The sequence below is a fragment of the Conger conger genome, chromosome 2 (genome assembly GCF_963514075.1).
Source record: "Conger conger chromosome 2, fConCon1.1, whole genome shotgun sequence".
In the NCBI taxonomy this organism is placed as follows: domain Eukaryota; kingdom Metazoa; phylum Chordata; class Actinopteri; order Anguilliformes; family Congridae; genus Conger; species Conger conger.
Genome location: NC_083761.1, coordinates 76,962,300 through 76,976,563, shown reverse-complemented (window position 1 = coordinate 76,976,563; position 14,264 = coordinate 76,962,300). Strand labels below are relative to the sequence as shown.

Here is a 14,264-nt window from a genome sequence, read left to right as displayed (position 1 = left end):
TTTTTGTATGTTTTCCTTATTACCTTAAATTGATTGTTATGACTGACACCTAATACATGTCTATCAAATATTTAAATAAAATTGAGTGAAAAGGAGCCTATAACTGTTTCTATCTAATTCATTAGCCATCAGGTCCAGCTTGTTTCATTAAAAAACTACGTCTATACCCATTTTGAATAAGATGCAATCGCACCCTCTCAGTGTACAACAATAAAAAAAGTATTATTAAGCATTTTATTACACATCTCCCTTTTCATTAAAAAATAATAAAACAATGGGAGTTTTGCCAAAGAATCCATTGCTTCAGAAAAATGGGGAACCATTTACTTAATTTCCTAGAGTAATGGAAATTTTTTTGTTGTTTGTTTTTTGTTTCAAACATTTGCTGCCAGTGTTTGCTTTCATATATAATTTTGAAACCCTGTTTTGTAATGTACAATGTACAACCTCAGCCGTATTGATAAGTGAGAGCGCTTCATTTGATTCCAGAGAGTATAGTGAAGCAAGGTTCTCCTCCAACACACTTTACATCGCCAGCTGCTCCTTCTCATACCTAACACTACAGCCAAGCTTACACAGAGCTCCAATGGAGGACCTTTCATCTGCAGTATTTAACAAACTGTCCAAGGGGGGTCAGTCAAACAGTGGGGTTCGCTTGATAACAACGAACATGCACTCCAAACTGACCGAATCCTCCTATAACCTAGCATATGCAGACAAAAGGTATTGCCCTTTGGAGCTACGAGCCAGTAGACACTGGCACAGTCCAGATGCAACCTGAGGCTTTAAGGCTCATCCATGCAAAACAACATTCTGCCTTAAATGAATGTGCCATGTAGAAGACCCCAAAGAAAGTCTTCTTCATAATCACCCAAGAATGTGAATGTTTCTCATGACATTGTTTTCTTGTATTTCATGGAGCCGGTGCCCAGGTCAGACTGGTAGGTGGAGATGATCAGTGCTCTGGCAGGGTGGAGATCTACAATGCTGGCCAGTGGGGAACAGTGTGTGATGACTCCTGGGACCTAAACGACGCTGAGGTGGTGTGTAGACAGGTGGGCTGTGGCAGTGCTCAGGCTGCTCCAGGCAGTGCCCACTCTGGACAGGGCAGCGGGACCATCTGGTTGGATGATGTGAGCTGTTCTGGAAGTGAATCCTCCCTGTCAGAGTGCCAGCACTCTGGGTTTGGGTCTCACAACTGTGGTCATCATGAAGATGCTGCGGTGGTTTGCTCTGGTAGGAAATATTTTTGTATGTTTTCCTTATTACCTTAAATTGATTGTTATGACTGAAACTGAGCGCATGTCGACCCAAGATTGAAATAAAATTGAGTGAAAAGGAGCCTATATCGGTTTCTATCTAATTCATTAGCCATCAGATCCAGCTTGTTTCATTAAAAAACTACATCTATACCCATTTTGAATAAGATGCAATCGCACCCTCTCAGTGTACAACAATAAAAAAAGTATTATTAAGTATTTTATTACACATCTCCCTTTTCATGAAAAAATAATAAAACAATGGAGTTTTGCCAAAGAATCCATTGCTTCAGAAAAATGGGGAACCATTTACTTAATTTCCTAGGGTAATGGAAATTTTTTTGTTGTTTGTTTTTTGTTTCAAACATTTGCTGCCAGTGTTTGCTTTCATATATAATTTTGAAACCCTGTTTTGTAATGTACAATGTACAACCTCAGCCGTATTGATAAGTGAGAGCGCTTCATTTGATTCCAGAGAGTATAGTGAAGCAAGGTTCTCCTCCAACACACTTTACATCGCCAGCTGCTCCTTCTCATACCTAACACTACAGCCAAGCTTACACAGAGCTCCAATGGAGGACCTTTCATCTGCAGTATTTAACAAACTGTCCAAGGGGGGTCAGTCAAACAGTGGGGTTCGCTTGATAACAACGAACATGCACTCCAAACTGACCGAATCCTCCTTTAACCTAGCATATGCAGACAAAAGGTATTGCCCTTTGGAGCTACGAGCCAGTAGACACTGGCACAGTCCAGATGCAACCTGAGGCTTTAAGGCTCATCCATGCAACACAACATTCTGCCTTAAATGAATGTGCCATGTGGAAGACCCCAAAGAAAGTCTTCTTCATAATCACCCAAGAATGTGAATGTTTCTCATGACATTGTTTTCTTGTATTTCATGGAGCCGGTGCCCAGGTCAGACTGGTAGGTGGAGACGATCAGTGCTCTGGCAGGGTGGAGATCTACAATGATGGCCAGTGGGGAACAGTGTGTGATGACTCCTGGGACCTAAACGACGCTGAGGTGGTGTGTAGACAGGTGGGATGTGGCAGTGCTCAGGCTGCTCCAGGCAGTGCCCACTCTGGACAGGGCAGCGGGCTCATCTGGTTGGATGATGTGAGCTGTTCTGGAAGTGAATCCTCCCTGTCAGAGTGCCAGCACTCTGGGTTTGGGTCTCACAACTGTGGTCATCATGAAGATGCTGCGGTGGTTTGCTCTGGTAGGAAATATTTTTGTATGTTTTCCTTATTACCTTAAATTGATTGTTATGATTGAAACTGAGCGCATGTCGACCCAAGATTGAAATAAAATTGAGTGAAAAGGAGCCTATATCGGTTTCTATCTAATTCATTAGCCATCAGATCCAGCTTGTTTCATTAAAAAACTACATCTATACCCATTTTGAATAAGATGCAATCGCACCCTCTCAGTGTACAACAATAAAAAAAGTATTATTAAGCATTTTATTACACATCTCCCTTTTCATGAAAAAATAATAAAACAATGGAGTTTTGCCAAAGAATCCATTGCTTCAGAAAAATGGGGAACCATTTACTTAATTTCCTAGAGTAATGGAAATCTTTTTGTTGTTTGTTTTTTGTTTCAAACATTTGCTGCCAGTGTTTGCTTTCATATATAATTTTGAAACCCTGTTTTGTAATGTACAATGTACAACCTCAGCCGTATTGATAAGTGAGAGCGCTTCATTTGATTCCAGAGAGTATAGTGAAGCAAGGTTCTCCTCCAACACACTTTACATCGCCAGCTGCTCCTTCTCATACCTAACACTACAGCCAAGCTTACACAGAGCTTCAATGGAGGACCTTTCATCTGCAGTATTTAACAAACTGTCCAAGGGGGGTCAGTCAAACAGTGGGGTTCGCTTGATAACAACGAACATGCACTCCAAACTGACCGAATCCTCCTTTAACCTAGCATATGCAGACAAAAGGTATTGCCCTTTGGAGCTACGAGCCAGTAGACACTGGCACAGTCCAGATGCAACCTGAGGCTTTAAGGCTCATCCATGCAACACAACATTCTGCGTTAAATGAATGTGCCATGTAGAAGACCCCAAAGAAAGTCTTCTTCATAATCACCCAAGAATGTGAATGTTTCTCATGACATTGTTTTCTTGTATTTCATGGAGCCGGTGCCCAGGTCAGACTGGTAGGTGGAGACGATCAGTGCTCTGGCAGGGTGGAGATCTACAATGCTGGCCAGTGGGGAACAGTGTGTGATGACTCCTGGGACCTAAACGACGCTGAGGTGGTGTGTAGACAGGTGGGCTGTGGCAGTGCTCAGGCTGCTCCAGGCAGTGCCCACTCTGGACAGGGCAGCGGGACCATCTGGTTGGATGATGTGAGCTGTTCTGGAAGTGAATCCTCCCTGTCAGAGTGCCAGCACTCTGGGTTTGGGTCTCACAACTGTGGTCATCATGAAGATGCTGCGGTGGTTTGCTCTGGTAGGAAATATTTTTGTATGTTTTCCTTATTACCTTAAATTGATTGTTATGACTGAAACTGAGCGCATGTCGACCCAAGATTGAAATAAAATTGAGTGAAAAGGAGCCTATATCGGTTTCTATCTAATTCATTAGCCATCAGATCCAGCTTGTTTCATTAAAAAACTACATCTATACCCATTTTGAATAAGATGCAATCGCACCCTCTCAGTGTACAACAATAAAAAAAGTATTATTAAGTATTTTATTACACATCTCCCTTTTCATGAAAAAATAATAAAACAATGGAGTTTTGCCAAAGAATCCATTGCTTCAGAAAAATGGGGAACCATTTACTTAATTTCCTAGAGTAATGGAAATCTTTTTGTTGTTTGTTTTTTGTTTCAAACATTTGCTGCCAGTGTTTGCTTTCATATATAATTTTGAAACCCTGTTTTGTAATGTACAATGTACAACCTCAGCCGTATTGATAAGTGAGAGCGCTTCATTTGATTCCAGAGAGTATAGTGAAGCAAGGTTCTCCTCCAACACACTTTACATCGCCAGCTGCTCCTTCTCATACCTAACACTACAGCCAAGCTTACACAGAGCTCCAATGGAGGACCTTTCATCTGCAGTATTTAACAAACTGTCCAAGGGGGGTCAGTCAAACAGTGGGGTTCGCTTGATAACAACGAACATGCACTCCAAACTGACCGAATCCTCCTTTAACCTAGCATATGCAGACAAAAGGTATTGCCCTTTGGAGCTACGAGCCAGTAGACACTGGCACAGTCCAGATGCAACCTGAGGCTTTAAGGCTCATCCATGCAACACAACATTCTGCCTTAAATGAATGTGCCATGTGGAAGACCCCAAAGAAAGTCTTCTTCATAATCACCCAAGAATGTGAATGTTTCTCATGACATTGTTTTCTTGTATTTCATGTAGCCGGTGCCCAGGTCAGACTGGTAGGTGGAGATGATCAGTGCTCTGGCAGGGTGGAGATCTACAATGCTGGCCAGTGGGGAACAGTGTGTGATGACTCCTGGGACCTAAATGACGCTGAGGTGGTGTGTAGACAGGTGGGCTGTGGCAGTGCTCAGGCTGCTCCAGGCAGTGCCCACTCTGGACAGGGCAGCGGGACCATCTGGTTGGATGATGTGAGCTGTTCTGGAAGTGAATCCTCCCTGTCAGAGTGCCAGCACTCTGGGTTTGGGTCTCACAACTGTGGTCATCATGAAGATGCTGCGGTGGTTTGCTCTGGTAGGAAATATTTTTGTATGTTTTCCTTATTACCTTAAATTGATTGTTATGACTGAAACTGAGCGCATGTCGACCCAAGATTGAAATAAAATTGAGTGAAAAGGAGCCTATATCGGTTTCTATCTAATTCATTAGCCATCAGATCCAGCTTGTTTCATTAAAAAACTACATCTATACCCATTTTGAATAAGATGCAATCGCACCCTCTCAGTGTACAACAATAAAAAAAGTATTATTAAGTATTTTATTACACATCTCCCTTTTCATGAAAAAATAATAAAACAATGGAGTTTTGCCAAAGAATCCATTGCTTCAGAAAAATGGGGAACCATTTACTTAATTTCCTAGAGTAATGGAAATCTTTTTGTTGTTTGTTTTTTGTTTCAAACATTTGCTGCCAGTGTTTGCTTTCATATATAATTTTGAAACCCTGTTTTGTAATGTACAATGTACAACCTCAGCCGTATTGATAAGTGAGAGCGCTTCATTTGATTCCAGAGAGTATAGTGAAGCAAGGTTCTCCTCCAACACACTTTACATCGCCAGCTGCTCCTTCTCATACCTAACACTACAGCCAAGCTTACACAGAGCTCCAATGGAGGACCTTTCATCTGCAGTATTTAACAAACTGTCCAAGGGGGGTCAGTCAAACAGTGGGGTTCGCTTGATAACAACGAACATGCACTCCAAACTGACCGAATCCTCCTTTAACCTAGCATATGCAGACAAAAGGTATTGCCCTTTGGAGCTACGAGCCAGTAGACACTGGCACAGTCCAGATGCAACCTGAGGCTTTAAGGCTCATCCATGCAACACAACATTCTGCCTTAAATGAATGTGCCATGTGGAAGACCCCAAAGAAAGTCTTCTTCATAATCACCCAAGAATGTGAATGTTTCTCATGACATTGTTTTCTTGTATTTCATGTAGCCGGTGCCCAGGTCAGACTGGTAGGTGGAGATGATCAGTGCTCTGGCAGGGTGGAGATCTACAATGCTGGCCAGTGGGGAACAGTGTGTGATGACTCCTGGGACCTAAATGACGCTGAGGTGGTGTGTAGACAGGTGGGCTGTGGCAGTGCTCAGGCTGCTCCAGGCAGTGCCCACTCTGGACAGGGCAGCGGGCTCATCTGGTTGGATGATGTGAGCTGTTCTGGAAGTGAATCCTCCCTGTCAGAGTGCCAGCACTCTGGGTTTGGGTCTCACAACTGTGGTCATCATGAAGATGCTGCGGTGGTTTGCTCTGGTAGGAAATATTTTTGTATGTTTTCCTTATTACCTTAAATTGATTGTTATGACTGAAACTGAGCGCATGTCGACCCAAGATTGAAATAAAATTGAGTGAAAAGGAGCCTATATCGGTTTCTATCTAATTCATTAGCCATCAGATCCAGCTTGTTTCATTAAAAAACTACATCTATACCCATTTTGAATAAGATGCAATCGCACCCTCTCAGTGTACAACAATAAAAAAAGTATTATTAAGTATTTTATTACACATCTCCCTTTTCATGAAAAAATAATAAAACAATGGAGTTTTGCCAAAGAATCCATTGCTTCAGAAAAATGGGGAACCATTTACTTAATTTCCTAGAGTAATGGAAATCTTTTTGTTGTTTGTTTTTTGTTTCAAACATTTGCTGCCAGTGTTTGCTTTCATATATAATTTTGAAACCCTGTTTTGTAATGTACAATGTACAACCTCAGCCGTATTGATAAGTGAGAGCGCTTCATTTGATTCCAGAGAGTATAGTGAAGCAAGGTTCTCCTCCAACACACTTTACATCGCCAGCTGCTCCTTCTCATACCTAACACTACAGCCAAGCTTACACAGAGCTCCAATGGAGGACCTTTCATCTGCAGTATTTAACAAACTGTCCAAGGGGGGTCAGTCAAACAGTGGGGTTCGCTTGATAACAACGAACATGCACTCCAAACTGACCGAATCCTCCTTTAACCTAGCATATGCAGACAAAAGGTATTGCCCTTTGGAGCTACGAGCCAGTAGACACTGGCACAGTCCAGATGCAACCTGAGGCTTTAAGGCTCATCCATGCAACACAACATTCTGCCTTAAATGAATGTGCCATGTGGAAGACCCCAAAGAAAGTCTTCTTCATAATCACCCAAGAATGTGAATGTTTCTCATGACATTGTTTTCTTGTATTTCATGTAGCCGGTGCCCAGGTCAGACTGGTAGGTGGAGATGATCAGTGCTCTGGCAGGGTGGAGATCTACAATGCTGGCCAGTGGGGAACAGTGTGTGATGACTCCTGGGACCTAAATGACGCTGAGGTGGTGTGTAGACAGGTGGGCTGTGGCAGTGCTCAGGCTGCTCTAGGCAGTGCCCACTCTGGACAGGGCAGCGGGCTCATCTGGTTGGATGATGTGAGCTGTTCTGGAAGTGAATCCTCCCTGTCAGAGTGCCAGCACTCTGGGTTTGGGTCTCACAACTGTGGTCATCATGAAGATGCTGCGGTGGTTTGCTCTGGTAGGAAATATTTTTGTATGTTTTCCTTATTACCTTAAATTGATTGTTATGACTGAAACTGAGCGCATGTCGACCCAAGATTGAAATAAAATTGAGTGAAAAGGAGCCTATATCGGTTTCTATCTAATTCATTAGCCATCAGATCCAGCTTGTTTCATTAAAAAACTACATCTATACCCATTTTGAATAAGATGCAATCGCACCCTCTCAGTGTACAACAATAAAAAAAGTATTATTAAGTATTTTATTACACATCTCCCTTTTCATGAAAAAATAATAAAACAATGGAGTTTTGCCAAAGAATCCATTGCTTCAGAAAAATGGGGAACCATTTACTTAATTTCCTAGAGTAATGGAAATTTTTTTGTTGTTTGTTTTTTGTTTCAAACATTTGCTGCCAGTGTTTGCTTTCATATATAATTTTGAAACCCTGTTTTGTAATGTACAATGTACAACCTCAGCCGTATTGATAAGTGAGAGCGCTTCATTTGATTCCAGAGAGTATAGTGAAGCAAGGTTCTCCTCCAACACACTTTACATCGCCAGCTGCTCCTTCTCATACCTAACACTACAGCCAAGCTTACACAGAGCTCCAATGGAGGACCTTTCATCTGCAGTATTTAACAAACTGTCCAAGGGGGGTCAGTCAAACAGTGGGGTTCGCTTGATAACAACGAACATGCACTCCAAACTGACCGAATCCTCCTTTAACCTAGCATATGCAGACAAAAGGTATTGCCCTTTGGAGCTACCAGCCAGTAGACACTGGCACAGTCCAGATGCAAGCTGAGGCTTTAAGGCTCATCCATGCAACACAACATTCTGCCTTAAATGAATGTGCCATGTGGAAGACCCCAAAGAAAGTCTTCTTCATAATCACCCAAGAATGTGAATGTTTCTCATGACATTGTTTTCTTGTATTTCATGTAGCCGGTGCCCAGGTCAGACTGGTAGGTGGAGATGATCAGTGCTCTGGCAGGGTGGAGATCTACAATGCTGGCCAGTGGGGAACAGTGTGTGATGACTCCTGGGACCTAAATGACGCTGAGGTGGTGTGTAGACAGGTGGGCTGTGGCAGTGCTCAGGCTGCTCCAGGCAGTGCCCACTCTGGACAGGGCAGCGGGCTCATCTGGTTGGATGATGTGAGCTGTTCTGGAAGTGAATCCTCCCTGTCAGAGTGCCAGCACTCTGGGTTTGGGTCTCACAACTGTGGTCATCATGAAGATGCTGCGGTGGTTTGCTCTGGTAGGAAATATTTTTGTATGTTTTCCTTATTACCTTAAATTGATTGTTATGACTGAAACTGAGCGCATGTCGACCCAAGATTGAAATAAAATTGAGTGAAAAGGAGCCTATATCGGTTTCTATCTAATTCATTAGCCATCAGATCCAGCTTGTTTCATTAAAAAACTACATCTATACCCATTTTGAATAAGATGCAATCGCACCCTCTCAGTGTACAACAATAAAAAAAGTATTATTAAGTATTTTATTACACATCTCCCTTTTCATGAAAAAATAATAAAACAATGGAGTTTTGCCAAAGAATCCATTGCTTCAGAAAAATGGGGAACCATTTACTTAATTTCCTAGAGTAATGGAAATTTTTTTGTTGTTTGTTTTTTGTTTCAAACATTTGCTGCCAGTGTTTGCTTTCATATATAATTTTGAAACCCTGTTTTGTAATGTACAATGTACAACCTCAGCCGTATTGATAAGTGAGAGCGCTTCATTTGATTCCAGAGAGTATAGTGAAGCAAGGTTCTCCTCCAACACACTTCACATCGCCAGCTGCTCCTTCTCATACCTAACACTACAGCCAAGCTTACACAGAGCTCCAATGGAGGACCTTTCATCTGCAGTATTTAACAAACTGTCCAAGGGGGGTCAGTCAATCCGTGGGGTTCGCTTGATAATAACGAACATGCACTCCAAACTGACCGAATCCTCCTTTAACCTAGCATATGCAGACAAAAGGTATTGCCCTTTGGAGCTACGAGCCAGTAGACACTGGCACAGTCCAGATGCAACCTGAGGCTTTAAGGCTCATCCATGCAACACAACATTCTGCCTTAAATGAATGTGCCATGTGGAAGACCCCAAAGAAAGTCTTCTTCATAATCACCCAAGAATGTGAATGTTTCTCATGACATTGTTTTCTTGTATTTCATGTAGCCGGTGCCCAGGTCAGACTGGTAGGTGGAGATGATCAGTGCTCTGGCAGGGTGGAGATCTACAATGCTGGCCAGTGGGGAACAGTGTGTGATGACTCCTGGGACCTAAATGACGCTGAGGTGGTGTGTAGACAGGTGGGCTGTGGCAGTGCTCAGGCTGCTCCAGGCAGTGCCCACTCTGGACAGGGCAGCGGGCTCATCTGGTTGGATGATGTGAGCTGTTCTGGAAGTGAATCCTCCCTGTCAGAGTGCCAGCACTCTGGGTTTGGGTCTCACAACTGTGGTCATCATGAAGATGCTGCGGTGGTTTGCTCTGGTAGGAAATATTTTTGTATGTTTTCCTTATTACCTTAAATTGATTGTTATGACTGAAACTGAGCGCATGTCGACCCAAGATTGAAATAAAATTGAGTGAAAAGGAGCCTATATCGGTTTCTATCTAATTCATTAGCCATCAGATCCAGCTTGTTTCATTAAAAAACTACATCTATACCCATTTTGAATAAGATGCAATCGCACCCTCTCAGTGTACAACAATAAAAAAAGTATTATTAAGTATTTTATTACACATCTCCCTTTTCATGAAAAAATAATAAAACAATGGAGTTTTGCCAAAGAATCCATTGCTTCAGAAAAATGGGGAACCATTTACTTAATTTCCTAGAGTAATGGACATTTTTTTGTTGTTTGTTTTTTGTTTCAAACATTTGCTGCCAGTGTTTGCTTTCATATATAATTTTGAAACCCTGTTTTGTAATGTACAATGTACAACCTCAGCCGTATTGATAAGTGAGAGCGCTTCATTTGATTCCAGAGAGTATAGTGAAGCAAGGTTCTCCTCCAACACACTTCACATCGCCAGCTGCTCCTTCTCATACCTAACACTACAGCCAAGCTTACACAGAGCTCCAATGGAGGACCTTTCATCTGCAGTATTTAACAAACTGTCCAAGGGGGGTCAGTCAATCCGTGGGGTTCGCTTGATAATAACGAACATGCACTCCAAACTGACCGAATCCTCCTTTAACCTAGCATATGCAGACAAAAGGTATTGCCCTTTGGAGCTACGAGCCAGTAGACACTGGCACAGTCCAGATGCAACCTGAGGCTTTAAGGCTCATCCATGCAACACAACATTCTGCCTTAAATGAATGTGCCATGTGGAAGACCCCAAAGAAAGTCTTCTTCATAATCACCCAAGAATGTGAATGTTTCTCATGACATTGTTTTCTTGTATTTCATGTAGCCGGTGCCCAGGTCAGACTGGTAGGTGGAGATGATCAGTGCTCTGGCAGGGTGGAGATCTACAATGCTGGCCAGTGGGGAACAGTGTGTGATGACTCCTGGGACCTAAATGACGCTGAGGTGGTGTGTAGACAGGTGGGCTGTGGCAGTGCTCAGGCTGCTCCAGGCAGTGCCCACTCTGGACAGGGCAGCGGGCTCATCTGGTTGGATGATGTGAGCTGTTCTGGAAGTGAATCCTCCCTGTCAGAGTGCCAGCACTCTGGGTTTGGGTCTCACAACTGTGGTCATCATGAAGATGCTGCGGTGGTTTGCTCTGGTAGGAAATATTTTTGTATGTTTTCCTTATTACCTTAAATTGATTGTTATGACTGAAACTGAGCGCATGTCGACCCAAGATTGAAATAAAATTGAGTGAAAAGGAGCCTATATCGGTTTCTATCTAATTCATTAGCCATCAGATCCAGCTTGTTTCATTAAAAAACTACATCTATACCCATTTTGAATAAGATGCAATCGCACCCTCTCAGTGTACAACAATAAAAAAAGTATTATTAAGTATTTTATTACACATCTCCCTTTTCATGAAAAAATAATAAAACAATGGAGTTTTGCCAAAGAATCCATTGCTTCAGAAAAATGGGGAACCATTTACTTAATTTCCTAGAGTAATGGACATTTTTTTGTTGTTTGTTTTTTGTTTCAAACATTTGCTGCCAGTGTTTGCTTTCATATATAATTTTGAAACCCTGTTTTGTAATGTACAATGTACAACCTCAGCCGTATTGATAAGTGAGAGCGCTTCATTTGATTCCAGAGAGTATAGTGAAGCAAGGTTCTCCTCCAACACACTTTACATCGCCAGCTGCTCCTTCTCATACCTAACACTACAGCCAAGCTTACACAGAGCTCCAATGGAGGACCTTTCATCTGCAGTATTTAACAAACTGTCCAAGGGGGGTCAGTCAATCCGTGGGGTTCGCTTGATAATAACGAACATGCACTCCAAACTGACCGAATCCTCCTTTAACCTAGCATATGCAGACAAAAGGTATTGCCCTTTGGAGCTACCAGCCAGTAGACACTGTCACAGTCCAGATTCAACCTGAGGGTTTAAAGCTCATCCATGCAACACAACATGCTGCCTTAAATGAATGAGCCATGTAGAAGACCCCAAAGAAAGTCTTCTTCATAATCACCCAAGAATGTGAATGTTTCTCATGACATTGTTTTCTTGTATTTCATGGAGCCGGTGCCCAGGTCAGACTGGTGAATGGAGAGGGTCAGTGCTCTGGCAGGGTGGAGATCTACAATGCTGGCCAGTGGGGAACAGTGTGTGATGACTCCTGGGACCTAAGAGATGCTGAGGTGGTGTGTAGACAGGTGGGCTGTGGCAGTGCTCAGGCTGCTCCAGGCAGTGCCCACTCTGGACAGGGCAGCGGGCCCATCTGGTTGGATGATGTGAGCTGTTCTGGAAGTGAATCCTCCCTGTCACAGTGCCAGCACCCTGGGTTTGGGTTACATGACTGTGGTCATCATGAAGATGTTGCTGTGATTTGCTCAGGTAGGAAATATTGAAATATGTTTTCTTAATATCCTTAAATTGATTGTTATGACTGACACTGAGTGCATGTCGACCCAAGATTTAAATAAAATTGAGTGAAAAGGAGCCCACAACGTTTCTATCAAATCCATTATCCATCAGATCCAGCTTGTTTTATTACAAAACTGCATCTATTCCCATTTTGAATAAGATACAATCTCACCCTCTCCATGTCCAATAACAACAAATTGAATTCTTAAGTATTTCATTACACATCTCCCTTTTTCTTAAATAAATATAATAAAACAATGAGTTTTGCCAAAGAATCCCTTGCTTGAGAAAAATGCATGACCATTAAATGAATTTGCTAATGTAAAGAAAAGTCTTGTCTTAAAAAAAAAAACATTTGCCACCAATGTTGGCTTGCATATCTAATTTTGACACCATAATTTGTATTGTACAATGTACGACCACTGCCATGTTGATAAGTGAGAGTGCTTATGTTGATTCCAGAGAGTATAGTGAACCAAGGTTCCCCTCCAACACACTTTACATTGCCAGCTGCTCCTTCTCAAACCTAACGCTACAGCCAAGCAGACACAGAGCTCCAATGGAGGACAACCTTTCATCTGCAGTTTTTGACATTCTGTCCAAGGGTGGCCAATCAAACAGTGGGGTTTGCTTGATAACAACGAACATGGATTCCAAACCGACAGAATCATCCTATAACCTGCAAACAAAAGTTATTGCCCTTTGGAGCTACCAGCCAGTAGACACTGTCACAATCCAGATTCAACCTGAGGGTTTAAAGCTTATCCATGCAACACAGCATGATGCCTTAAATGAATGTGCCATGTAGAAGACCCCTAGCAAAGTCTTCCTTATATTCACCCAAGAATGTGAATGTTTCTCATGACGTTGTTTTCATGTGTTTCATGAAGCCGGTGCCCAGGTCAGACTGGTGAATGGAGAGGGTCAGTGCTCTGGCAGGGTGGAGATCTACAATGATGGCCAGTGGGGAACAGTGTGTGATGACTCCTGGGACCTAAACGATGCTGAGGTGGTGTGTAGACAGGTGGGCTGTGGCAGTGCTCAGGCTGCTCCAGGCAGTGCCCACTCTGGACAGGGCAGCGGGCCCATCTGGTTGGATGATGTGAGCTGTTCTGGAAGTGAATCCTCCCTGTCACAGTGCCAGCACCCTGGGTTTGGGTTACATGACTGTGGTCATCATGAAGATGTTGCTGTGATTTGCTCAGGTAGGAAATCTTCAAATATGTTTTCATAATTGCCTTAAATTGATTTTTATGAAGATTACCAAGGGAACATAACCGTTCATATTTGAAAAAACTAATTTAAGTATAGTGTTCATTTTAAGTCAGTGTAGCATTGCATTTTGCATTTTTAAGCATTTGATTATACCTTTTTCAGAAAAATTGGGTACCATAGAATTAATTTGCTCATGTAAAGGAAATTCTTGTTTTAAAAAAAAAAAACTACATTTTTAACATTGTTGGCTTGCATATATAATTTTGTCACATCCATTCAGAATGTACATTCTACAACGGCATAAGAAAGAACACAACAGTTTATTCCAGAGAGTATCGTGAAGCAAGGTTCCCCTCCAACACACTTTACATTGCCAGCTGCTCCTTCTCACACCTAACACTACAGCCAAGCTTACACAGAGCACCAATAGAGGACTACCTTTCACATGCAGTTTTTAACATACTGTCCAAAGGGGGCCAATGAAACAGTGGGGTTTGCTATAGGAAAAACCAACATGCAAAGAACTTGCATTTCCTGACGTAAGGATTTGTAATTTTTTATGCCTGACTATAGTATAG

General features: G+C 42.3%; 1 protein-coding gene across 1 annotated transcript in view; it reads left to right on the top strand.

Moving 5' to 3' along the window:
* Positions 1–13,667, top strand: part of LOC133121338 (deleted in malignant brain tumors 1 protein-like) — a 41,848-nt gene extending 28,181 nt beyond the window's left edge. Inside the window, exons 7-17 of the mRNA XM_061230539.1 lie at positions 922–1,251; positions 2,167–2,481; positions 3,412–3,726; positions 4,657–4,986; positions 5,902–6,231; positions 7,147–7,476; positions 8,392–8,706; positions 10,879–11,211; positions 12,127–12,435; positions 13,362–13,434; positions 13,610–13,667. Coding sequence (XP_061086523.1) covers positions 922–1,251; positions 2,167–2,481; positions 3,412–3,726; positions 4,657–4,986; positions 5,902–6,231; positions 7,147–7,476; positions 8,392–8,706; positions 10,879–11,211; positions 12,127–12,435; positions 13,362–13,434; positions 13,610–13,667 — 3,038 coding nt within the window. The remainder of the gene's footprint in view (positions 1–921; positions 1,252–2,166; positions 2,482–3,411; positions 3,727–4,656; positions 4,987–5,901; positions 6,232–7,146; positions 7,477–8,391; positions 8,707–10,878; positions 11,212–12,126; positions 12,436–13,361; positions 13,435–13,609) is intronic.
* Positions 13,668–14,264: the final 597 nt, after the last annotated feature.